This window comes from Acanthochromis polyacanthus, chromosome 8, assembly GCF_021347895.1.
Source record: "Acanthochromis polyacanthus isolate Apoly-LR-REF ecotype Palm Island chromosome 8, KAUST_Apoly_ChrSc, whole genome shotgun sequence".
Taxonomy (NCBI): Eukaryota; Metazoa; Chordata; class Actinopteri; family Pomacentridae; genus Acanthochromis; species Acanthochromis polyacanthus.
In genome coordinates this window covers 30,749,200-30,776,776 of record NC_067120.1, presented here as the reverse complement: position 1 = coordinate 30,776,776, position 27,577 = coordinate 30,749,200, and the positions used below count along the sequence as shown (strand labels likewise).

The 27,577-nt window shown below is 39.1% G+C and overlaps 1 protein-coding gene across 1 annotated transcript in view; it reads right to left on the bottom strand.

Annotated features, from left to right (window-relative positions):
- LOC110968840 (neuronal acetylcholine receptor subunit alpha-7-like) overlaps nt 1-21,373 on the bottom strand; it is a 32,352-nt gene extending 10,979 nt beyond the window's left edge. The window contains exons 1-6 of the mRNA XM_022218844.2: nt 21,183-21,373; nt 19,195-19,334; nt 13,731-13,775; nt 10,090-10,199; nt 6,849-6,928; nt 4,126-4,293 (exon numbers count right to left, since the gene is read on the bottom strand). Of these exons, the coding sequence (XP_022074536.1) occupies nt 4,126-4,293; nt 6,849-6,928; nt 10,090-10,199; nt 13,731-13,775; nt 19,195-19,334; nt 21,183-21,237 (598 nt within the window). The 5' untranslated portion in view covers nt 21,238-21,373. The remainder of the gene's footprint in view (nt 1-4,125; nt 4,294-6,848; nt 6,929-10,089; nt 10,200-13,730; nt 13,776-19,194; nt 19,335-21,182) is intronic.
- Between the last annotated feature and the right edge of the window lie 6,204 nt (nt 21,374-27,577).

The following is a 27,577-nucleotide window of genomic DNA, read 5'->3' as shown; positions in this document are numbered from 1 at the left end:
AATGTCCTAGCTTAGTAACTGTTGACCAAGAACCATCTGTTGCAACATCCAATCAAAAGCAGTCAACTGTGGAAACAGATCACACATGCATCATGCAGTCTTACCAGATAAAAACAATAAAGTGAAATTAAGTCTCACTTAGAATTCCTTGTCAGTGTAGGCCCAACATTGTAGGGTTGACATAGTTAGATTAGATAATTCTAAACTATGTGAGTACTGGATTGTGCAACTAATAATTTTTGATGATTTATGCTCATGCTGTTGGCCGGGCATTTTATAATTGGAAGTATGGAGTGACATTTTTTGATATGTAAATTAAATCATCCTGGTGTACAACATTTAAACTGTGACGAACTGATTTATGTCAGAAGTAGACAAGTCAGAATGTTGCTCTTGTAAAAACACACCCGCCCAGCACACACACATACAATATATTTAAAAAAAAAACATTCTAAGTACTGTATGTGAAGGGTTTTACATTTAACCATGTTTGTCAAGACATTTGTCCAGGATGTGCTGAAAATGTGGTCATCACAGAATTTACACGTCTACTTTTCAACAAAATTTACTCTAGTTTCAGATGTCTCTTCACTTGCAAATCACAAAAAATCTCTTAATATTGTATAATTGGTATTTAATAAGGACGGTGTAGATTATGAAACACTGCTATAAGAAGGCCAGAGTTATGTAAGAGACTATTATTCATCTGCAGTCTCTGGCCAGCTACAAAGTCAGCATAAACACAGAACACAACACAGAACAACAATGAAACTGGAGTTAAATTACAAAGAATACTATGTTTTCTATTACTGTTAGTTGCTAAAATAAGAAATGTCCAGTTTGGGAGAAATAAAGAAAAGAAAATTTAAACTGAGCAAATTGGTTCAGTCCACTATTACCATCATGTGAAAAAGTTTTTCAATTAAAAAAAATACATTTTTAAATCAAAGTATAAATAGAAGCAATATTTTATGGAAAAAAATGAGTATAAAGTAAATAAACTCATGATTCTTTCTATCTGCACAATTTCTTCAGTTGCAAGATATCTTAAGATTCCAAAACAACAATGTTCTTGCTGTGAGTAAAAAGTCCACATACTGTTTTGCTGTTGTGATATTCAATAAAGTTAAAACATGAGTTCCACACAAACCCAAAAAACCACCAACTTTATGTTTTTCTTTATTAGAATAAAGTTAAAGATAAGTAATCACCAAAATTAATTGACCCCTTTCTGCCTAATATGACCACTTGAATACAGAGATATGGTATGTGTGAGTGATTAGGACCATGTGGACCACTTACGTTTTGATGACTGATAATTAATGGTTTTTGCCTTCAGGAAGCTCTCTCCTTCCCATCCACCATTCTCCATCTCTGGTTATTTCACTGAGTGATCACTGGAAGAAGCAGCAAATTAAAGCTTCCTGCCTCCCATTTAGTCTTCTGCTCTCGAGCTGTTTGGCTGCAGTGCATTTGCCTGTGCATTGCTACAGCGCTTCATTGCTCACTACATTGGTTTTAATCTCCACTAGGTGATGGAAAGCAGTAAATGGCAAACACGCTGTTGAGATTTTTTAATTAAATTCCCTTTCAATAGCCCATTGGATGAGCAGCATCTCCGCAGGAGGCTGGCATTTGTTTTCTGCTATTTCTTCCAATTCATTCTCTACATCAGCCAGTACAAACAAAGGAAGTTTAGCTCCCCTGAGACTGTGGATGATCCAGCAATCATCATTCTCCAAAAGCAGTTATGCAGAAATGAGAGGCAATCCGTTCTCCACTGGTGCTTTGATCTGTTGGGTCATCTGCAGACACTGTTTAATCTGAATCACTAATATATATATACATTGAACTGAAAAAATATCAATTGAAATGTATAACAATTGCCGCTTAGCTTTGAGGTACAATTTGTTTTCAGTATACTATAAAGGCATTATGTTAGCCTAGCCACGCTAGACTCATGTTTCTGACGGCACAAGGGTCTAGGGAAGCTCGATAGGGAGGGAGGCGGACTAAAAGGTTGTCTATCAAATCCCTCTGCAGCAATTGGGTAGGTATACAACCAATCAAAGCAACGAATAGGCTGACGTAGTTCCTAGAGCACCGGCGGATTGTGGCTAAGTCCCATTAGCTTCCCAACCAGTGGAGCCAACTGGTATATTAAGGATTTGCCATATCCCGTCGGCATAAGTCCAAATACGTCTTTCTTCTCAATGAAACACTTCAGTGCCGTCCTTTGTTTATCTTTCAAGTTGAATTTTAGCTTCAAATCTTTAAGGGCTGTGGCCAAAGCCGAGTCGAAAGATAACTGTTTATTGTGCGCCGGTTGTTTCTGTCAGAATCGTCGCGCCTCTGTCGTCACTTAGTTACGCCCGCCTTCTGACTCTACACTTCATGGTGATTCGTCCGGCCAGTTTTAGGAGCATCCAGCCTCGAGCCTTATGGAGGGTAACTAGACCCACTCTGGCAGAGAATTAAATTTGTTGCCGTGGGTTGTCTAGCGCGGCTAGGCTAGCATTATGTAGCTGAACAAAACAATTAGTTCAATACTGTTTATTATGTCACATCAGATATTTTATTGATCACTGCTTTTTGTTCATGCTGCACTTTCGGGATCTTTTTTAAAATTTCTTTCCCATTTTCAAGCTACATATAAGAAAATTTAGGGTCAGGACTCGACAGGTTAAAGAAAGTTAAGTCTGATTTTTAAATATAGGAATCAATTCAGATGTCTCTTCTCCAATGTGCTGAGGTCCACACTTACTGTCCAACATGTTATTTTAGTTTCAATCTGTTTATTCATTGTTTGTTTGTTTCAGAACACAATCTAAGCAATAAAGCAATTTGATATAAATGTCACTCAGTGGTCACGCTTTGTTGGATGATGTGACATTTGTGAGCAGCCTGAAGTATAAAAATGGCCCAAAGGCGATGGTGGCAGCAGAGCTCCCACCTTCAGTCAGCACACCACGCTAAGCAGTGCAGGATGATTTAATTAACAGCAGAGTAAAGCTAAATGGGAACGCTGATAGGAAGCATTTTCTCTCCACAGCAGACTGGCTCACCTGCCTCTGAGCTGCTTGTTGCTCTGTGTTCACCTCAAGCAAAAAATTCTACTGCCAGGAAAAATACTATAAAATGTAAACTTTATCAAAACTAATTAAAAATATTTGTCTGTTTTGCTGCAAACTTGCTCCTACTCACTTGTCTGAGTTGGCAATCGCACTGCGAAATGAGTCTAAAAAAGTTTTGTCCTGGTTTTTCCTAGGAAATCAGTAAGTGTGGTTAATTGTGGAGTAGATAGACCAAGCGTATTTTCTTTTCTTTCTTTTTTGTATACATTATGCAGATTTAGGCAAACTTGAAGTATACATTGTGGCCAAAAGCATCTACTATGTGTCTGTTTTCCATGATCCATAGTTCCAATGAAAGAAATGTAAATATTTTCCTCCAATTTTGTGCCAAGATTTTGTGTTTGGCGACTTCCTGTTTAAAAAAGACCACACGTTCCATGCACAAAGTCAGCTCCATGCAGAAATGGTTTACTTAGTTCATTTTGGAAGGGCTTGACTGCTACAAGTTATGCTAGAAAAGACAGCCAAAACAGAATCAGTTCTTGGTCTCAAGGATTCCATAAGATCATCATAATAAAAACCAGTTAGATGACACAAGTTTTGTTTATTGTGACATGGTAGATTATCCTGCTAATAGTTGCCCCAAGAAAACAGTACATTGTGGTTATAGAGGGATGCACATAGCCAGCAACAAGACTCCGACAGGCTGTAGAATTCAAGTTATGATTGATTGTTATCAAGGGGCTCAAAGTGTGGCAAGAAAATCACCACCACCAGCCGAGTTGACTCTGTGGTTACCATGGGTGTGCCTCAGCAGAAACTGATTGTGCTGTGATGACAGTAGAGGAACCAACAAGAAGGGTTCAAAAGTTATTCAACCATCAAGTAATGTTCTTGTGGATAAATGGGAGTTTATGCCCATGTGTTCTTGGGTGAAGAACTTCCAAAAGGAAAACCGTAATCAGCAAAATTAGTATTTTATTCATGCAACACCAATGAAAATCCTACCAGCCTCATGTTGTTAATGCGGAAAGTTACTGATGCATCTTACCAACAAGATCCCACTCTCCATTTGCAATGTATCCAGTGACATCCACCTCAATCATCTGCAGGTCCAAAGACCAGCCACCATATGTCCACGAGCCAAACTTCAGATCACAGCGCTGCACATCAAAAGGAAACCAACGGACATCGATGTAGCAAGTGCTCTTAAATATTCCTGAAAAAAGAACATTCAGATGAATGCTGATTATAAAAAAGTACATTATTACAATTTGTATATAAAATTCCTCAACACAGTTTGAAAGTCAGAGCTACTAGTCACAAAAATATGTCAATCTGTCCATCTTGGAAATTTCAGCAAGATTTGGAGTGTATCTTTAAATACCACCTAAAGCTTTTGCACTTTTTCTTTACTGTAACCGCACCACAAGGAGTCTGCATAAAGTGGAGTACAATAGGTTTCTAATAAGTGCTCAGTGAAATTTGCACATCAGCATATTTTTTTTCATTTGAAATCATGTTATCAACGCATACTGTAGATCGCTCTTGATGATGAGACCCAAACATCTTACTTTTGTCACCACATTTAACTCCTCATTGGTTACATTTAAAATCATTACAAATATCCAGCACAAGATTCTTTCTAACATTAATATACCAAAAAAGTATGAATTTATGTTATGAAACAATGATTGATCTGAAGGTGCAGGTATATTAAATGCAATGGCGCTGTTTAACATTAAAAACATTTGTCAACAAAAATGTCTACAAAAAACACGTATGTATGTCCGGTGGTGCCTATTTCAATTGGTTTGTCGAAACTGACAATAAAGGACTTTATCGAACTAAAAAGAATTCCTGTCTGCATTATTCTCCACTGTTCCAACTCGCACTAATCAAAGTCAGCTGTCAGTAGAAATGGAGCTGTTACAACTTTGATTGTTTATTCATTTCTGATGAACTGATTGCGTTCCTTTCTTTTCTCAACATCCATTGGTTTGCATCTAAATTGCTGATCAAGCTGCAGATTTATATTGTCTGTCTCCTCCTGTAAAGCAATGAGAAACTTTCTCACAGATTTTTTCACTCCCCATTAGGCTGTGCACTGAGTGTGCAAATGATTTTAAAACAAAAAGGTGACAAAAGAGGTTGCTTTGATAGTAGCATCTAGCTCATCTTTATTTTTAGGTCGGATGTTCGCCATTATCTTCTGACCAAACACTACATATGGTTCTGTGGGGTTCAGGTCAGGTGATTTGGTTGGCCAATCAAGCACAGTAAAATTGTGGTCAGCACATCATTTGGTAGTAGTTTTAGGTCTGTGGCCTGGTGCTAAGTCCTGAAAAGGAAGTCGACATCTCCATGAAGATTGTCTACAAATGGAAGCATGGAGTTCTCTAAAATCTTCTGGCTAGAAGCCAGCAGATGGCATGACACCTGAAAACATCACAGACTGGAAACTTCACACTGGACTTCACATTGTCTCTGGTTCACTAATTACTTGATATTAGAGATGTGACAGTTTTAGCTTCTTTCCTGAAGTCGACCGTGCTTGGTGGCTCTTGATCCACTGACACCAGCCTCAGTCCTTCTATTAAAGCTCTCTAACGGTCTTGAACCAGCTGTTATTGACAAACTTCTCAAGGCTGCAGTCATCACTATTATTTGTGAATGTTCCTTCCAGTCAACTTTCCATTAATATGCTTCAATACAGCACTCTGCTAACATCATGTATTTTCAGCAATGACCTTCTAAAATCTATCCTTCATGTTGATGGTGTCAGTGGTTGTCTTCTGGATGACTTTCAAGTCAGCAGTCTTCCTCATGATTGTGCGTGTATTTATTGAACTATTTCAAGAGATACACTCTATTTATACCATCTGAATAGTGATTTACTTTAAGTGTCCTCATATTTTTTGATAGTGGATTTCTGATTTTCATGGGCTAAAAGCCATGAAATATCTCACTTTTTGTGTAATTTATATGGATTACATGCAAGTTTAAGTTTTTGAGTTATGTTACAAAAGCATGAACTTGGTCACAATATTCACATTTGTTGAGATGTACCTTTATTTTACCAAAAATAGTATAATTCCCATTTGATATAGAAATGTAAAAAATGAGTGTCTCAGTTGGCCCAGAATTTCTCAAAACAGTATACTAGAAAATGAAGTGGAGCTACCAACAACTCTTTGTCTGGACCACCCATCAAGGTTCATGGGGCCATAATCCCAGACGACTGATAACACAGTCATGTTAAAACTACTGCCAATGCTGCAGGAGTCAATATAAATTTGAACCCAAAGCAGCATTCAGCAGAGGTCTACAGCCATGCTGTCAGTGAGGTGAGGTGTGAACCTTTGCACATCAACGCTTAGACCTAAATGCTAACATCAGCATGTTAATATGGTAAGAATGAGAGTGATAATATGCTTATGTTAAGGAGGCATAACATTTACTTCTATTCATATCACTTATTAAATCAGTATATTGCTAAAATATTTGTATATTATTTTGGGGTGTTACATGTCTGAAACTGATGAAGTAGCAATGCAACCATGGTTGTTGAGATAGCTCAGTCTTGACCGTGACATCAAATCCCATAAACACATCTCCCATTCAAAGAATGTATTGGTCTGTTGAGTGTTTTTTCTCCATTTTAATCTACTATATATGTTTCTTAATCTAACCATGGAAAAGGCCGATCAAATGAGTCTGTTTAGTGTAAGGAGGGATGTGTGTAGCAGTGGGAAAGACCTGTGAGCATGTTACCTGGTGGCAGGTACTGGCAGTAGCCAGTGGAGTTGACAAGGATGTTGGTGTGGAATGAGGCATCAAACCTTTCATCAGCACTGCGAACAAACATAGAGACTTCAATAATAAAGGTCTATCATTGACACATGATTCTGTCAGAAATAAGGGTGCAAGAAGTGCTTACTAGATTGCACGGAAAAATAAAAATACAATGTACAGATGTCCTCACTTGACCAAAGTGATGGGCTTTTTCTAAATGTTCATAAATACTGGGACTTTAACACAAACACCGCGTTAAGAAAAAAACACATTTATATGCACCTTTTTCAGTTCCCTAATTTCTGGCACATTGGTAACACTGTTGTACACTCCAGCCCGGTAGGTGGCGGTAATGCACCTAAAGCCTGTTTGCCAACTGCAATAGAGTGAATCAGTGCAGAAAAATTGGCCCAACATGGTAACTTGGTCTCCAATTTTCTCTTTTATTACCAACTGTTCAGCAAAAAGTATTTTTGAAAGCATTTGAGGCAAGAAATAAGCTGCTGAGTCTTTCCTTGTTTCAGTTCAACAACTTTATGCAAATGAGCTCCCAGGCAATGCGACATACCATTAGTCAGGACGGTCCTGGTACAGTGTAGCCAGCCCACAATAGACCACGTTTCAAGATACTGAAAGTGCTTGAGTTTACAAAAAGTCTTGAAATGTTGAATATAATTGCTAAAATTGGACTTTGAGTTTGCAATAATCTATGAATGTAGAAGACAGATGATAAGTGCAGATAAATATAAATGAAACATAAACATTTTAGTTATTTAAGTTCATGTATATGTTGATTTATTGATTCAGTCATGAACCCAAATTTATTTGAATTGAAAACCTTTGCTTATTGTGTTAAAAATTGCTATTTGAAAAAAATGTGAATATACATATATACATATACACACACACACATATGCACACACTCATGCACTCAGAAATCCTCATCCCCCACCCCCATATAAAGCAGTCAGGTCAATATTTCCTTGGGGATCCTGTCCCCTCCTCCCCTTACGAGGATCAACACTCTGCTTCATTAATGAGCTGAAACGCTCATCAGCGTCCAGCAGAGAACCTCCCACAGTCAGTCGTTCCGATGTGTTAACAGAGAGGTAATAATTCTAACAGGGAGAGGACCTATCTTTAGCTTCAGCTTGTTTACTGAATCAGAACTGAGGAAAATAAAAAAAGCCGCGAAGCAAAACATCCTCAATCCACCAGGAGACAAACTGATTTCAGATTTACTGATTTCTACCAAAACATTGTGACTCCAACAGGAGACAACCTGATCCCGATGTTCTTTTTCTATTCTGACATTTTACATGTAAGGAAGACAAGTCAGACTAACAATTTCTCTGAACTACAGATCAGAAGTTAAAAATGTATGCTGAAGGATTATGGAGAATGTACCAGGGACAAACATTCAGAAAAACAAGTGATTTCAAACAACTGCAGCAATTATCAGCTATGCAGCTAGCAATAATAAGAATTTTATGCTGTTTGTGACAACTTAACAGCCGATTTTTAGAGATAGGGACCTGAATTTTCATGCCATAAATAAATAAATAAATAAGCAGTTCATCCTTGACCTTTGGAACAGCAAAAGAATCTCTTGTCGTGGTCCTTTATTTACCAGCATACTTCGTTGTTGTGTTGTGCTGCTTAATTCTTATTTAACTAAATTGTAGGTGTTGAGACCAGTTTTGCTGCCAGTTCAGGTGTTTTCTTTGTGAGAAGGAACTATTTAATTGTTAAATTAACTTAAAATACAACGTCTCTACATCATGGCTTCCAGCTTGAGTTAGTCGGCAGTCTTGTATCTTCCGTGCCAAAACCCACACCTGGCCTGCACCACTTGACAGCCACTCACATGCCACACTTCATCCACAGTCCATTAGCTTCTCTCTCTACCCAGCTGCCAGCTGGGTAGCTCATCCTCTCGTAGTTTGACCTCATTTTAGTAATTCTGTCAACCTGTAGTTCAGTGTACCCTCTACTACGATTATTCTGCCCTCTTTGCGTTCGTAATGTAATTCATGTCCATTCCCAGTGCACGTTTGTCCCATCTGGGTTTCCTAGCTTGGTGGTACCAAGTTCTGGTCAGTTGCTAATAAGTAGCCTTGCTTGTAAGATTCAATCTGTCTGCTTGTGTAAAGAACTGTTTGTATTCCTGTATAATTCTAATTTAATCCTGTGATTTTGTAATTTAGCTTACGTCAGTTGTCGCCCTCGATTATTGTCTGTCTAGTTGCTGCCATTTTGGGAACTTCATTTCTCATTGAATGTTAATCATTTCCTTGTGTATCTCTGTAGATTAAATATTGTAAGTAAACTATTGTCTTCAAAGTATTCATTCACAGTGTGTTGTCAAGTCTCTGACCCGCTCTGTAATAGACTAATAGAGTGGATGAAGAGAGATTATTGTGTTGGTGTAGGCAATAAAACTTTTATATTTTACATTTATATTTTCAAATGTACAAAACATGTTTGAGTTTAGTTGAGTTTTCATTACTTCCAGTTTTTCTATCGATTAAATCTCACAATGTAAGGTAAAAACAAGATTTAAGAAGCTTAAAAAAGTATTAGAAATACAAACGCAACTCAAAGCAGTTGACAGTCACTTCGACATTCCACTCTCAACATGTGTACCAAAGCTTCTTCTTGCTTGTTGTGTTGACAAATTGGACCAAAGTGACAAAGACCTAAACTATATGCTTCCTGTATGTTTTAGTTGGTTTGTAAGTACACAATATTTAAGCTTTGTCTTTGTTCTTCCTAAAATGTTCTGTGTTTTCACAGCTAATTTGAGTTTTTTTTTTAAATTTAGGTAGTGTCTACAGATACGGACCCGTACCCGTAGCCTGTGGCCTACGGATACGGCACTTTCCATTTGCCAGACAGATACGGACCCGTACGTGAGTCTCGCGAGTCAAGAAGCTGCTAACCACTGCAAACTGTTGAAAGGTAAGCAAAGGTTAGGGTTAGAGTTCGGGTTAGGTTTAGGGTCCGTACCTGTAGTACCGATGCTACGGGTCCATACCGCTAGCGTCTACCGGGAGTCACGTGACCAGATCTCGCGTATCTGATTGGCAAATGGAAAGTGCCGTATCCGTAGGCCACAGGCTACAGGTACGGGTCCGTACCTCTAACAACAACCTTTAATTTAACTGCAAAAAATCTCAGTGGGTGGTTCTGTTAGTCTGCAACAGTGAGGGGAAAGTACCTGTTGTACAGTAGGATGTCAGGCCTCCAGATCTGGCTGTCAGGGAACCTGACGTTGGCTACACCTGGATAGTCAGACATGTTCCACTGCAAGTAGAAATCTGTCCAGTACTGCAGACACAAATATACACAACATTATTAATAATATACTGTTTTGGTCTTTTGTGCTTGTAACAGATTATCATTTGAGGTGCTTTAAAACTAATTTCTAAATTGACATTTGGTTTTAATTATTCGTAAAGAAACAATGAGCTTAATTCAACTTAAACCAACATCATCACAAACACACCATCTCCATTGTGAAGCATGGTGGTGGCAGCATCATGATATGGGGAGGCTTCTCAACAGCAGGCCCTGGAAGATTTGTAAAGGGGAGGCTAAAATAAATGCAAATAAATACAAGAAAATTCTGTTGGACAGCTTGATGCAGTCTTACTTGGAGGAAGATTTATTTTCCATCAAGACAATGACCCAAAGCTACATGAAATGTTTTAAAGACAATTAGGAGACTGTTCTAGAGTGGCCTAGTCAGCACCCAGACCCTAATCCAGCTGAGAATATGTAGCTGGAATGTATAGTCATGATATTTGTTCATTATTTGCTATCACTTTGTATAAATCTGTTTTCATTTTCACATGAAAGAGTCTTTTATTTTGTAAATTTTTGTCAAAAAGCCAAAATAAGTCTAACATTATTCAAAGCTGAAAAGCAATTAAACAGGAAAACTCTTAAGGGTGGTGGATACTTTTTTTAGATACCATACATTATTGCTAAACATTCAAACTTTAGTAGTCTTCTCTTTTCTAAATATTATTTTATGATATTTGTATATTTTATCTTATGTATCGATTTTATCTTATGTATCGATTTTCTAACCAGTAATATATGTCTGGCCTCAAACAGCTTGTAAATAAGAAACATACCCAGGGAAATAATTTAGTCACTATAATAAAAGAAGCCCTATCTCAGCCCCTTCAAATAGTATCCAAAATGTGGATACCGAGGTGTTTTATTCTTACGATGTGTCAAAATTCGGTAGTTTGCTGAGAGAAAAAAATTCCAAGAGCTGCAGTAACATTATGACATTAAAGAAATCTAAATCCTGGTACATAAATCTTTGTTCTTGCTTCAAGACATTCATCCTCTTCAAAAGAAAAGCCCACAGTGACTCCAACAGGAGGAGGAGGAAAGATGAATGCCAAATCAAATCAAGCCAAAATACTAGTTGGTCCCGCTGCAGAGAGGAAATACCGAACCTCCAGGGAAGAACCAACCTTTCCATCCAAGAGAAGCAGAATTGGCCGGATTATTGCATCACCATTTTACAAACATTCCAGAGAACCTGATTTAAAACCTAATGAAATTTGGACAGATGTGTAAAATGGGTTTAGGAACCTTTCTCAGTGAATTCCCAGACAGACAAAGAAAAGCATTTATTTATTGAATGAGACTAACTTCGGGTGAACTTAGAAAAAGCAGCAGTTCATATCAGAAAGTTGTAAAGCGGAAAAGCGCAGGAAGTGCTGCCTCCCATAGAGCAAGTCAAGCAAGAGACAGTACAGGGTATTTGTGGAAACAGAGGCACATTTCGCTGCCATCTGGATTGAGTTTTCCTCCAACACAGCAAATGTTTCTGGGTCAAGTACCAGAGCTGGAGTTCTGCAGTTCCTCCAGTCTCTGGAAACAGAGTTGAAAGAAGGATGGAATGATGTGGCTGCATGCGTTTATTTATTATGTGTTTTATAGGTTTCTTTCCTTTAGAAGGGAGTAGTTTTTTCTTGCCACTGTCACCTTACGGCTTAGAGTGTGGAGCTATATAAACCCTGAAAAAGTGTTAAAATTAACTCTGTGGGAGTTGAATCAACACTCCACTTTTTGCTGTGTGGGGGTTCAGGTATATGGGTTCTGTAAGGCGTCTTGAGACAATCTGAATTGTAATTGGCCCTAAATAAATAAAGCTGAATTTATTTTACTTGGTCTTTCTTTCCAGAGTCACACAGTTACTCAGGTTTAGTCTTCTGTAGCTGAATCAAGAGCCCAGGAAAGCAGTGTGACAGCAGAGGGGGGCTGGATTTATATTTTATATATATTTTATACTGCTGATAAGACAATTGAGCTGATGGTACTAAGTCATGGGTACTTACATAACTTTTCAAATGAGCACAGCCATTCTTAATGCAAAACATGTTCAAGGAAAAGAGTGACATTTTAGGAAATGCACTTATAATACTGAGACTTACATAAGAAGATTGAGACTACTGTTATGTTTAGAGCAGCTGGTTAGCTTAGTTTAGCATAGAAACAGGGATGAAAACTACTCCGACAACCGCAGTTAATTCTGCTTACAATCTGAAAAATAAAAGTAAATCCTTGGGAGACTTTTTTAAACATCAGCAAAGCACTTGATGATACATTGATTCAATGCTCTTTTTTTACACCATGTACAAAAACTTCGTTCTCCCCAGAAAAACTAAATTCAAAGACTGAATAAGCAATTAGGGCTGGGCCCGAATATCCCAAATATCTGAATATTTGTTCGCTACGGTGGTATCCGGATATTAATTTTGGTATCCGAATATTCGCCCACCCCCCCGGTCGGACGTTACCGGCAGAACGAATATTTGGCGTTACTGTCTTCCCTCCGCCTTCGGCCAACATCGGCTCATATCGGCTCATCCCGTCGTGTGGTCAAATAAACATATACACATATGTCTATGACATATACATATATGTCAATGTGATCAATCACCCCCTCATCCCCCCAGACGAAAATAGGAATATTCACAGCTCGTCTCTTCCCTTCGCCTTCGGCCCACTTCGGCTCATCCTGCCATGTTAGGCTCATCTCGGCTCATCCATTCGTGTTTCTTACTACCACCCGAATGGCCAGGTGGCTGCCGACTCTGACGTCACGCTTCACTTCGTTGCATAAACACAAGACAAGATGCTGAAGACCTCCACTGTTTGGGAAATCTTCAGTTTAACTAAAGACAAAAACGAAGGCAGTGTGCAAAATTTGCTTCTGGGAGACCAGACGAATGGATCTGAAAATTCGGGCCATCTCCGCCACATCTCTTTTTTTTTCAAGTTTTTCGTCTTTACAGTTCATATGTTGGAAACATAGAATGTAGAAAAGGAACTAAAGTGCAATCGCTATCATGCTAATTGAAAATCACTCAAAGTCATGTCCAGATGTGCCAAACAAACAGCACAGGAAGTTATTGTATGTTAGTGGGGAAAAAATTGGACTAAAGTGTTCCATTTCCTAAGTGTTCATATAGAAATTGTGTGGTAAGGGGCTTCTGACATTCACAATTCACCAGCAGTGTGTGTTGTCCTTTAAGTTACCCTGAAGTCATTTCCTAATTCAGATCATGGAGCTCATTATATAAGATTCACTTGATCTAGTATCTGTTTTTGCTTGTTTGTGTTTTTTAATGCTTCGTGGTTAGTTTTTCTTTTACAATGTTTCTGTACCTCTTACAGATTTTGCTTCATTTTGCTAAATTAAGCTTCCATATAAAACACAAAAATCTGAATAAAAGCTAAGATTAATAACATTATATTTATGAGCATAGATAAGATAGAAATGTGAATAAAGCACAGAGGAACTCAAGTCTGCTAATCCAGAGGAAAACTCACCAGTTGAAGCCAGATGTTAGTGGTCAGTACTTGGTTCTTTTCGTCCTAAAAGCAGAAAAACATCAAAAAACTGTCAGTGTCTTAAATTTTTTTCCCCACCAACAATTGATCTGAGGATTAAAGAGGATTTTCTACAAGAACTTCTACAAAAGCTCTTAAAAGTATTCATCTGTTTCCCAAACAGGACCAAGGAGTACATCCACTTACAAGCCATTAAAGCGAAAGAAAAAAATGACTTTCTGAATGAAATACATTTGCATTTTTATCTTTGTCTGTAATCCCCATCCATAAGTCCTAAGGATGACCTCTGACTACATTAAATTGTAGTTGCAGACCTGTGCTGCCTAGCATTGGTCAAGTTGCTGTTGAAAAGAGTAAGCGTTAAGATGGAAAGTGGAGGATAAGAATAAGATCTATATTCCAATCATCTTCAGTTTATAATCTCATTTGTGTCTTAGTTCCATAATGTAGCACATCAAATCATCAGTATTTATTTTCAGCTTCCTGATTTCTCCTTGAAGTGAATGATTAGTCAACAAAGTGCAGTGATGAAGCAGTAAATAATAACAGTAAAAAGAACTACTGTAGTGGGTGATTAAACTAAAATATCATAAGACGGTCAGATTCACATTTTATGATGAAATTAAGAAATGCATGGCAGTATGAAGAAAATGTGCTAAAGGAAGGTTGAGACTCAATAATGTCAGTAGTTCACCTGAAGCCACTAAATACAGTGCTTGTATGTAATTATATCTTTCAAATTCATCTCGGGTCTAATAATTACACAGTGCTTCAGATAACTGGTGAACTCCATAGGAGATGTGTACTTAGCTTGACACAAATGACTGTCAGGAGGGCAACATGTTGAGTCAGTCAGGTATAGTCCTCACCAATTACGTTGTAGCTAGGTTTTAATAATACTGTATACGACTGTGTCATAGAAATGATCTAAATAAATCTGATTCAAATGACAGATTGGGAAAATGATTTCTGCTGCTAACCTTGGAAAACTGATTGAAAAGACGGTGCATTAGAACTGTATGTGTTTATTCATTGAGTGTCAAATGAAAGGAAATATTACTTAAATTGTTTCTTGTTGTTAGCTTTGCAGTCATTAAATGAGCCTTAACATTTTGAATGAATGTTCAAATGTAGAAAACAAAAGATTAACTTACCATGGCTAAACAAAGAAATAAAAACACTGACGAAGATGTGAGACTGCTTTAAAGAAATCATTAACCTCTAAACTTCAAACTGATCACCTAATGCACAAAAGCTTCAGAAATAAAGAGGTACAAGAATTATGCAAATCTGAAGTATCTTACTAGAGTAAATTGATAGATAATACAAAGGGTAATAGTACTTCTCTATAGAAGCATATAAATAACATAACTAACAAAACAAACAATCAGAAGGAGATAAAAGAACTTATATAATTAAGGGTAAGTCTATCAGTAATAATGCCTTATTTTGTGGAATCAGTGGAAAAAATAACAAAAACTTTGAGCTGCCAAATGTCTTACACCATGGCAAAGCAATTATAAATAAATACATAAAATAAATAAAAAAGAACAAGCAGTGCCCTCAGTGCCCATAACCTGCAAGCTCCAGAAGCTTAAACACTACCTCTACAAATTAAATGGCCTCCAGACAGTAGAGGTAATGAGCTGTGGCAGTTTGACAAGCACTTGGAAAGCATCCTGGAAGCAACCAAGGGAGGAGCAGAAAGGAGACTTAAAGCAATGACAACTATAGTTATCTGCCTCGCAACAGATAGATTTGGTATAGTGAAGAAGGATGGTACCAAAGGTCAATGCTTTAAGAGTCACAGGGCAGAATAGATCATGCAACTAAGACAATAACTGTGGATTCAATTTTTTAAAAAGCAGTTAAGGAGGAGAAGACCAGGCTGGCAGAACTCTTTAGCATCCTCAGACAGAAACTCTCCATAATTCTCCATAGAGTAGAGTGGCACAGGAAGCAAACTGAAGAAAGAATCAGGAAACCTGTTCCCTCCTAGCAAATCCACTTGGATATAGCAAACAACTTGAAGGACAGACACACAGTGGCCACCATGTAGGCTCAAACCATCTCAGTAACACTACAGTGATGCAGCTAGAGGAAAAGACGTAGGAATGCCAAGCCTTGATCAATCCATGAGACCAAACCCTGACTTCAACACCAAAGAACCAAGAAATTCAAGCTGTTATTAAGGCTACCAGAGCCAGCTCTGCATCTGGACCCAGTAGAGTGTCTTACTTGGTGTACAAGATGTGTCCCAAGAGAGGATCTTGAGGATAAGAAAAGGAAGATAGCCCAACAATAGAGATTTGCAGAAGGTGTATGAGTTCCAAAGGAGGATAACTCAACTAACATAAAACAATTTTGGATCACCTTGGTGCTCATTTATAAGGGAAAAACACTGTTTTCTTATTTTTTCCCCAATGCTCGACAGATTGCCTCCTGAAGAACCAGCAGATCAACACCTCTATGCAAAAAAAGGGAAATCCAGGAGTTACAGGTTGCCTATAACACAGTAGAGTGGTAATGCAACTGATTACAGAGGCACAAGAAGGAAAAGGTGACCTGGCAGCACTATGTCTAAACCTCACCAGCAGAATATGGTTCCATACATCAGAAACCTATTAAAACAACTTTAGAGTGATACACATCCCAAGTAACATCAAGCATCTTATCTTGTATTATTGTGACAACTTTAATTTGATATTCATTTCTAATTCACATGCGGGGTCACCTTTGCATGAGTGGGACAACATCCAAATCCAGGACCAAAAGCCCACGCAGTCCTTCTTGAATCAGCGCATAACAGGCAGAAGAGAGTGGACCTGGGAACCCAAGTCAAATTCTCCAAAGTCAACGAGTAGTGCAGCCCTCGACCAGACATTATGCAGGTCTCCAAGACATCTAAAGCTGTTCAGGTTCTGAACAGGTTCTTGGTGCTCATGCTAGGGCTTACAATGCCCAGAGGAGTGGATGGAGGAAGTCATCGAAAGGAAAAAAGAAGAAGCATGCAGTGCTGCTGTAAGAATGCCACAGACAGGGGTAGAGTGCAAGGTGCTGGCCCATTGAAGCAGGAGGGACGGACTTTGTGGGAAAATCACTGTGCAAAGCCTACAACTTCCTGGACATCACAGATGCATGTAAGAAATAAAGCCATCTTAGGAGCTTCAGAGGCAGTGGAGAAAGCCTCAAAATGACCGGGGATCAGAAAAGCCAAGCAATGGATGAATGCTTCTTGGACATGGGCTAGGTGAGGATGTGTGAAGCTGAAAGAAAACACTTGATGGGCCCACATACTATCACTGGAGATGTTACCAAGTTTATTAGGAGATGTATTTACTAGTCTTACATGAGCAAACCTTTCAAACGTCTTCAATTTGAACATTGCCCATTTTGTCCTGTTGTGTGGAAAAATAATTGCACTGCGATTATTGGGTTATTACGCATTTTAGGAAAAATAAATCTCGGATAATAACAGTGACAATGTGACAATAAATAAAGCTGGAAATAAAGTTCAGAAGGTTTAGAAACTACAAAGCACTCAGTTTTCCTTAAAATACAACAAGAACAAGATGAAGGAATTACACTGACTCAGGTGCTCTAAAGTTAACTTTAAAATACAAAACTGAGTAAGTAATATGAGAAATATTGAATAGGTAATTAAGCCTAAGTCTACTGAGTAAAGTTTGTAAAAGCAAAGCCCTCAGCATCCAGCCATGTCCAGGCTGAGTCACTGATATTGATCAAGCCCACGCAAAATATATTAACTTTTTTTTATGCTATGAAACACACAAAATCTTTATTTGCCCCTTTAAATGATTATGGTAAATGGTCTGTACTTATATAGCACTTTTCTACCTTAGTACTACTCAAAATGCTTTACAGTGTTTCTCATTCATACATACACACACCAGTGGTGATAGAGCTTCTGTGCAAGGTGCCTGCCTGCCAGCTCGAGCAATTTGGGGTGCGGTGTCTTACCCAAGGACATGCAGACGGGCCAGAGATCGAACTGACAACCTTACAATCAATGGACAGTCCGCGCTACCGTCTGAGCCACAGCCTCCCCACCCTAATTAGCATTTTTAATGTTTTTGTTGTTTTTCTTGCTATCCGAAGTAGAGCTGTTTTGTGCGCAATCCTTGTGTTCTGTGTCTATTTTTTGACAGTAGTATCTGGAAAGTTCACAAAAAGCTCAGCTCTATCATTTCTGTGCTGTTAGGTTCAGTTTTTATACTATTTCTAAGACTATGATTAACGCAGATTGCACACACAACCTGATATCAAGGAAAAAAATCTAGATGATGTCAGCAGAAAAACGAAATACCCGGTAGAGCAGTAGCTCTGACAAAAAACTGGACGGCACTCGTATTAGCTGAGGAACAGTGAGTGAGATGTGATGAGATGATAAGTACGGACATGATATGGCAGACTGATTCAGTGGAGTTTCTGTTTTACCCACATTAAACAAAGAAATGATGAATAATGAAAGCATTTGAACAGTTTGTCTATATTTTCAGCAGTATTTCATTGTTCTTGCATATTACCCCTATCGAGTGTCTATCACTTTTTCTTCTTTTTTTTTTTGCAAAATATGACTGTCTTTAACCCCCATGGGATCTGGATGTAGAATAAAATTATGCAGTCTATAAGAAACCTGCAACATGGGAGAAGATTTATTTTACAGCAAGACAATGACCTGAAGCATATCGTCAAAGCTACACATGAATGGTTTAAAGACAACAAGATGTGAAAACTTAGTATAGGCTCTGCAAATGGCCCCAGGGACACCAGGACCGGCAAACAAGCTAGGTACAGCAGAAGGCACATCTTTTCATCAGAACACTGTTCCTGCTCAGCACTGAACAGCATGAAGACAGAGCCGAGCTGGCAAATATATGAAAAATTGCTGAAGCACAAACCAAAGTTAGAGGGAAAGGGAATTTTCTCATAAACAGGTAGACACAAGCACCGTTTCAACTAAAAGTACGCACTGCTCTATATCAGCTGAATAATTGATTGTTTGGCAACCAGTTAAGTGACATACATTGGCTGTGTGTTAAGGAATCGTAACATACCTTTACTTACACATGAACAAGACAACGAGAACTGTGATTGGCCAGCATTGGCCTCATGAGTTATCTTTTTTTTTTAAAATCTAATATCTGTTATTGCTGTTTGCTTTAACACCAAATATGAACCAAACCAAAGTCAACTTGAGAACCAAGAGCCAGGATATTTCTCCGCTCACCTAATAATACAGGAAAACTTAATAGTCATCAGTGCAACGAAAATGATATAATAACAGAAAACAGTATTCCTATTACATGGCCGACCAAAGATAGAAGGAGTGATGGAACTACCATCAGGATGGCACTTAAACTTTTTTGGATGCAGTCAGTTGTTTCAAAAATTCTGCATTAATGCCTGTGCGTGGTCTTACCACATCCATAATCTGCAGCAGACTGAAGGTGAAATGGACAGTCAGGCTGTGGGAGTCATTGCTGACTGGTCGCTCTAATGGGTTGTAGTTTTTCATCAGCTCCTTGTAGAGACGCCGCTGATACACACCCTGCAGAGAGGCTGCAGAGAAAACAATACAGCTCACACAACAGCTACTGCATTTTAACTAAAGCAAATGTAGTTTATCAGTGCTTCAAATAAGTGTACACCTTACACAAATGTGTCACCTCACATTTTACTAGCTGCATATTTGCTCCAAAATCCACAAGTGCAAAACTGATTATTGGTGTTCAGTGGACATGCCTAATCTCTTCTGTGTTCCAAACCTCACAATCCACCTGATAGTGGGAGAACACTGATTTTGTCAGTGATCCAGAAACTCAGTGCTCTTTGGTGAACAACCGAGATTCTCTCTGGATAACAGGATACAAAAATATGTATGCACACTGCCATTCAAAAGTCTGGGGTCACCCAGACAATTTCATGTTTTTCATGAAAACTCACGCTTTTATTCATGTGCTAACATAATTGCACAAAGGTTTTCTAATCATCATTAGTCTTTCAACACAATTTTTGACCCTCTCTACCTCTTCTGTCCCACTCAACCCGCTGGCCGGCAGCAGATTGGTCCCACCATATGAGCCGGGTTCTGCTCAAGGTTTCTTCCCCTTAAAGGTGAGAGTTTTTTTTCAAGCCACTGTCATCTTCGGGCTTGCGCTGGGGGTTCAGGTATATGGGTTCTGTAAAATGTCTGGAGACAATTTGAATTGCAATTGGTGCGATAAAAATAAAATAGAATAGAATTCAATTGATTAGCTAACACAATGTAGCATTAGAACACAGATGTGATGGTTCCTGGCCTCTGTACCCCATGTAGATATTCCATAAAAAATCAGCGGTTTCCAGCTAGAATAGTCATTTACCACATCTCTGCTATCTTCGTTGGAAAAAAACATGCTGTTCTTTCAAAAACAAGGACAGTTCTAAGTGATCCCAAATTTTGAACAGTCGTGTGTGTGTATATATATGTATATGTATATGGTTTACAGAGAATGATCAGAAAACGAGAACATATCCTGTGCTGTGCCGCTTCAGTGTGTATGAAAACTTGCATGTACCAGTCCCTGCCTCTTCCTGCCTTTGTCTCCTGCGATTTAATGCCTGATTGGACCGGCTTCCACGGTGTAGACCTCCAATCAACTCACACCAACCCTGCTGCTACGCTTAAAAGTACTGCCAGCCCATCAGTCCGAGGCAGTTTCATGTGTTGTGCAGCTTGCCCATCTGTCTCCTTATTGCAGAATTATTTTCATTTTTAATTTAAGTTTTCAAGAAAGAAGTTTGGGGCCAGGTCCAGCTTCTGTTAAAATCTCTCGTAGTTGAAAAAGTGTTCAACATCAGATAGTATTCATGTTTTGGTTAGAGTCAGTAAGTTAGGTTTTGCCTTTAAAGCTGTTGTGTTAATAGAGTTTAGGTTAATTAATAATTCAGAGGGGAGAGAATAATAGAATCATTCTTATATCATGTGATTGCAGGTTTTCCAATCAGCCAAAGGTAAAAGTGTCTCAGTATTAATGTACATTTAGGGTATCAGGCCTAAAAATGTCGGTACCACCTTTTAAAATCTCATGGCAGCATAGTGTGATTACAATAATAATATTAAGAATACTGAAAAAAAATGCATTTACAGCATTTACAGATTATGGTTATAAAATGATACTGGTGTGGTCAATGAGTGAATATTTTTTCTTTGACTATGATGTTAGTCTGTTTGACAGTGAAGATTTAGTTTTAGGTTACAGGTTCAAAGTAAATGTAGGTTAATGGAAGGAGTAAGGCGAGTGAGTGTTCTCAGCTACAGAAGCACCCACATAAGTGTGCAGGTGTGTGTGTGTGTGTGTGTGTGTGTGTATGTGTGTGTGCGCGTGTGTGTGTGTGTGTGTGTGTGTGTGTGTGTGCTGAGCCTACCGGGGATGAGGCAGCAGAGCATCAAGACATGCCAAGTGAAGATCCGCGCATCCATCCTCAGAACCTGAGAGTCACAGAGATGAGAAAGTGACCAGAATTCCTCCTGAGCCAATGGCAAATACTGGAGACAGAGTGAGAGAGCGAGAGAGAGGGAGGGGAAGGGGAGGAATCAGTGGAGGATTTGCTCTGAGGGGGAGATGGGGATGCTCCGCCCGCCACAAAATCATCCAAAGGAGAAGATTCAGCAGCTGGACTCACTGAGGAGAGAGAGGCATGTGTGTGTACTTGCATGGAACATGAACCTATTTACGCTGTCACATTGTGTGGACTGGATTACTGCTCGGTACATATTGCAAGTCCACATACACACTGAGTTTAGGGTGAAAAATGGCTTAAATTAAATTTAGGTTAGACCAAAGCTGAGTATGTTTAAGTTGGGATTATTGTTAGGTGTTACCGGGTGGGATCAGAAATTTTTGAGACTGTGCCCATAAAAAGCAAATATCATATCTGATATATATTTCACCACCATCACCGACACAGTGGTCTTCTTTTACCCAGCACTCCAGCCATGTTTGGACACTCTCTGCAAGTCCTGTTCTGTAAGTTTATCCAGCAATATTTGCAATGTGTGCTGGATCACCTCCACTATGTCAAAATAATGACTCTTCAATTTTGATTTTATTTTGAACAGGAAGACGTTGCAGGGAGCCAAATCTGGTGAGTAAGACGGTTGGGCAGGAATGTTCACAGTTCAGGTCATTTGCAACAAATGTTCTGCTCAGATGCCTGAGGACACTGCATACAGTAGAACTAGACACTGGCAGTCTGAGACTGGTGGACAAATGAATGATGCACAATCCTGTGAATGTCAAACAAAGTGACAAGCTTGTTCTTGGTTGTGCTGCTGACCTGATGCACTTTCTTTGGTCTTAGAGACCGCGTGCTCTTCCACTATAAAAGCTGCTGTGTTGGTGTTGTTTTCCACTGGTTTTCAGGTTAAATGTGATTAAGTAGCGAACTGTAGACATGTTTTCCTGTTAAATATGATTAGGTGACAGGTTTCTCCTCCTCTTCTCATCCGTCTCAGCTTCACTCGTATGAGGACATCAGGACAAGGTGTAATCGGCAAAGATTTTTCATGCTCCATCAGTGTTGTACACGTGTCAATAAAATAATTGTTCACTAAGAAAACTTTCTATCTCCATATTTAAAATCAGACTCCCTAAGAATGCATGACGTGGTACCAAAATATGTCTGGTACTTATGTATGAAGTGCTTAGTATAAGTATAGTACTTCTGTATATAGTCATTTATTATTGTTGTTATTTTATTAGACCAGGGCTGCACAGTGATGTAATGGTTAGGACTTTTGCCTTGCAGCAAGAAGATCCCCGGTTCAAATCCCGGGCTGGGCCTGGGATCTTTCTGCATGGACTTTGCATGTTCTCCCTGTACATGCGTGGGTTTTCTCCGGACACTCCGGCTTCCTCCCACAGTCCACAAATATGCTGAGGTTAATTGGTTACTCTAAATTGCCCGTAGTTGTGAATGTGAGTGATTGTTTGTCTGTATATGTAGCCCTGCGACAGACTGGTGACCTATCCTGGGTGTCCCCTGCCTTCGCCCGAGTCAGCTGGGATAGACTCCAGCACCCCCCCATGACCCTAATGAGGATAAAGTGGTGTATAGAGAATGGATGCATGGATGTTGAGTTGAATTTCAGGACATGGGACTAAATACTACACTTCCCAGAATGCAACGGTAGCAGCAAAGAAATGCTTGACACCTGATCAGTCATCACTGTTTTAGAGCACCTGGGAGGGACTGGGGGAAGGTCGGTCATTCAGACAATCTTCAGAGGCGAAGAAGCAAGGAAAGAACAACGGAGATCCAAGTCCACTCATGGATTCAGTCCAAAGATGCCAATGGTTGGTGAAATGTTTACTTGCTTTCTTGGTGTTCTGAAATGTGTCTTGATATGGTCAGGTTTATGTTCACTGCTGTGTGATTGGTTAATGAAGGCACTGCAGCATTTATTTCACTGATTCTATATCAAATGAGTTTGAAGTAAGATATTTCATTTTGAGTTAAATCAAAAATATAGAATATATATGTTCTATTAAATGTTAAAACTTTACTAAACATTACTAGAATGTTGATTATTTGTTATTCAATTTAAAAGGCTTAAAATGGGGACACTCAATAAAAATAGATTATTCCTTATTTGCTTTAAAAGGCTTAAGTGATTGATTCATTTAAATGGTTAATATGTCAACTTCGTAGTTCTGTGTTTGATGGTGTTAACTTTGTTTCTCTGTCTTTAAAGGTTTACAACCTAATGCAGCAACACGACCAACCAACTAAAAGGAAAATATAAGCTTGAGTTGGAAACTTGAATTGAGTTGTCCTCGCGTCCTTTGAACAGAAAGAGAGGTGGACTTGACAATACACATCTTTAAATATGCAAGTAGCCTACAACACCAAAATTATAATTGTGTTGTAGGCTGTTTCTTTACCTTAAGAAACTCATTAAAATGGTTTAGGCATATGGGTTCTGTAAAGCGTATTGATACAATTAGACCTGTGATTGGCACTCTATAAAAAAAATTGAATTGAATTAAAATGACGGAATTTTGAATGTGTCAGTTAGAATTTTTGGCTTTAGTAATTCTGTGTTTGATTCTTTTTTTTCTTCTATATATTTTGCTAATGAGGTTCATATTTATATGGTTATGTCAAGTTATGTGCCAAGACAATGGGATGAATCAGTAAATAGTTACAGAATGCAGTGTTCCACTAACAATACTCACCCTATATACTGTTGCCCATATAGTCTGCATATGTAGTATACACAGTAGGGAGACCATGGGGAGAGTAGTAATGCCACCAATTCCTCTAATCAGGGATAAGATGGAAGTCTCATGATCATTTCAGTATTTACCCATTTCTCCCCCCATCACACACAGTGACCGTTAAGGTGGGAAACAGGTGCATGTAGATTCTATAGAGGGAAAAAATGATTTTGAGGTAAGAAAGTAAATTTTTTGATCAACACTATATTTTGTTTAGTACTTGCACTATTGCAGATAAAACCATGTGACTTATATTAGAATAAATTGTAGTTTCTTAGGCAAAATGTGATGCATTTTTCCCCTGCTAATTTCAACCCACGATGCTAATACATCTAGCTAAACAGTGGCTGACATTGGTGGGGTGGGTGTTAACACACGTGTAAAAAGCATTACAACCATCCCCTTTCATACCACTAAGAACACTGTCTTGATTTTAATCATGTTACAGAACGCCTAGGCAGTGAGAAAGAAAGACTGACAGAGGTGTGCCTGCAGATGTTTTTAAAAGAACATCTGATGAGGTCACAAAGAAGGGCAAATCAGTCCGATCAGTCGCAAAGGTACATGGGATCTGCCATGAAACACTGAGCAGATACTGCAAATCACTACAGAAGATGAGAGACCTGGTCCAGTGATCTTCCCATTGCTGGTTACTTGAGCAGCAACAAAGTTTTCTCTGAGGTGCAAGAGGAAATGTTAGCGGATTATTTGACTCAGGCATCAGATCTGTATTATGGACTGATGCCACGTGAGGTAAGCATATGACAGGTTAGTCACTGGAGACCAGAGTAGAACTGAATTTTATTTCAGTTGAAGCCTATCACAGGGTGTGGTCACTGTTTTTTCTTTTTTGGCTACTTGTTACAACTTACCCCAGCAGTGGGATAGGTTGTAACAAAGGATCACCATTGTATTTAACATCACCTCATCAGGTCTGGGATATTCGTGCGGAGGTTTGACTTGGTGCCTTTTTAGTGAACAAATGTGGGTATGTGGTATTAAAGTTGGAGACCTCCAGCTCAGAAATTCAGTAAGTTGAAAGTGCTGAAAAAGTGTTACAACCATACCTGGTAGTATGTAATGTATGCTCGAATAGCCTGTTCCGCATGTTTCACATTAATTGAAATTATGTCATTAACCACGCTTGACGTACGTCAGCGCGGTTACTGCATTCGCTTCAGTATGTGGCTGGCTGGCTGGGTAAGTATGTATGTATGTGTGTGTGTGTGTGTGTGTGTATGTCCGGTCAGATATCTCTGCAAGTGCTGAAGTCAGGATGATCAAACTTGGCACTGAAGATCAGTCTGAAGTCCCCTGCTCAGTTGTGGAGTTAGAGGTCAGCAGATCAAGTAGGAAGGGATATACGTAGGATGATCAAAATTGATACAGAGACTTCCGGGTATGGCGGCGATCTGGTCAGTGGTGTAGTTTGTGAGCTCCCAGAGCGGTCCGACATTTCCCTTGTTTTAAAGCAATATATGTGCTGATACCCGTGAATACTTCTATGGGGAAATATCGACTAAGAAACGCTAAGACCACAACGAGTACAAACAGTGAGAAAAACGAAGATATGGCAACAGGAAACGTCGACGCAAATGATGCTAATGTGCGAGCTACAATGGATGCTCTGCAAACTAGCATAGATGCTATCCGTGCTGACATAAAAGCAGGACATCTGGACATGAAAAAAGAACTGAGCGGATTCTGCGAGACAATCAAACGTGACGTGAGGGAAGAGATCGGAAACTTTAAAGAAGTTAACCTGAAACTGAGCGAGATCGGGGCAGAGCTTAAGAACACAGAGGCTCGGGTGGAGGAGGTGGAGAACCGAGTCGCCGAGGTGGAGGAGTGGACTGTTAACGCGAAGGATGCACTTCTCCAAGTTTTGAAGGAGCAAGAGCGTATTGTGTCCAAGTTAACAAAATTGTTCTCACTCTCTGGTCTCTCTCCTTGTCTTGTACCTCTGGCTCCCTCTGTCTTTCTGCCTGTCTCACTCTCACGCTGCTACCTGCTGATTACTGCAATGAGTGTCAGCTGCAGAAATGAGCTCACTCAGGACACCTGCCACTACCACACCTTCAGCTGTATAAATCTCATTCCTTCACTCACTCGTTGCTGGACCATAGATTGTCATACCCCTGCTTTCCTCCAGATTCTGATCCCCACAGTTGCTTCCTTCAGGATTCCCTGCAATGATCCACACATGGACTCTCTTCTTTCTTTCAGATTCTCGCCAGCCAAGCGGTGTATAGAGGATGGATGGAGATCATATCTAGAACACAGCCCGGTGGCCATATAAAATGCTCCACTAGGGGTGCTGTTGGATCAGATGAAATGCAGAATTCCAAGATTCCACATCACCAGTTTGAATGGTCCAAGTTTAGGTCTGAGCAGCACAGAATTGCACATATGAACAGCTGCACATGTGGCTTGTTGCACCAAAGGTGGGGAACAATTGTCCGTATCAGATGAGGAAGAAGGGGGAAGAGGGGGAAGAAGAAAAGGGGGAAAAAACCCTGGCGTGAGTTCGAATCCCGCTCAAAACCATATGGATAATAATTGCAATTTGTGTTTAGGTGTTGAATTCCAAGTTCTCTCAATGACTTAAAACTTTAACCACTCATAAATTGCTTATTCTTACAACTACAACTAACAATGTAGAACTATAATAAAGAATGTAGGTGATTTAATTGTTGTAATGGAACTAAAGTCATCCACATGCTATCTGTATTATGTAGTCAGATTTACATTTGTTGTTGACATTATGAGATTTAATGCCATTAAAGTTTCAACAAAGAAGAGAGATGACACACCAGTGTATGCAACTAGATGTATTTGAAACTAGATGTCACTGAAATTTCACATAACTGGACATATTTTACAACTATTTTACAATAAATAAAACAACAACAACAAAAAATGTTACAAAAACTTAGAAGAATGATACATTCTGGTAAATAAAACTGCTAACACTCAAAGAAACATTAACATATGCACATTATTAAAGGAAAAAAGGAAGAAAACTTCAGGATTTGTGAAGGTTTACCTAACTATACCTTTACAAATCCTGAAGTATTCTTCCTTTCCTTCACAGCAACAATCCTCAGAGGCAAACAACAACAGAATGATTAGAGGTTCAGTGGCTTTATTTTCTGCCTAATCATGTTCAGTCACTGTTCCTTGCTTACAGTCTCAGTATTTGGGCAATATACAGTGCTCGAAAAAATTAAAGGAACACTTTTTAATCTAAGTGTTGCATCAAATCAGTGAAACATGTGGGATACTGATCCGGTCAAGTAAGTAACTGAGGGGCTTTTTAGTCAGTTTCAGCTGCTTTGGTGTTCATAAAATTAACAACAGATGCACTAGAGGGGTAACAATGAGACAACCCCCAAAACAGGAATGAGTTTACAGGTGAAGGCCACTGACATTTTTTTCCTTCCTAATATTGTCTGACTGTTTTTCACTAGTTTTGCATTTGGCTAGGGTAAGTGTCACTTTTGGTAGCATGAGGCGATACCTGGACCCTACAGAGGTTCC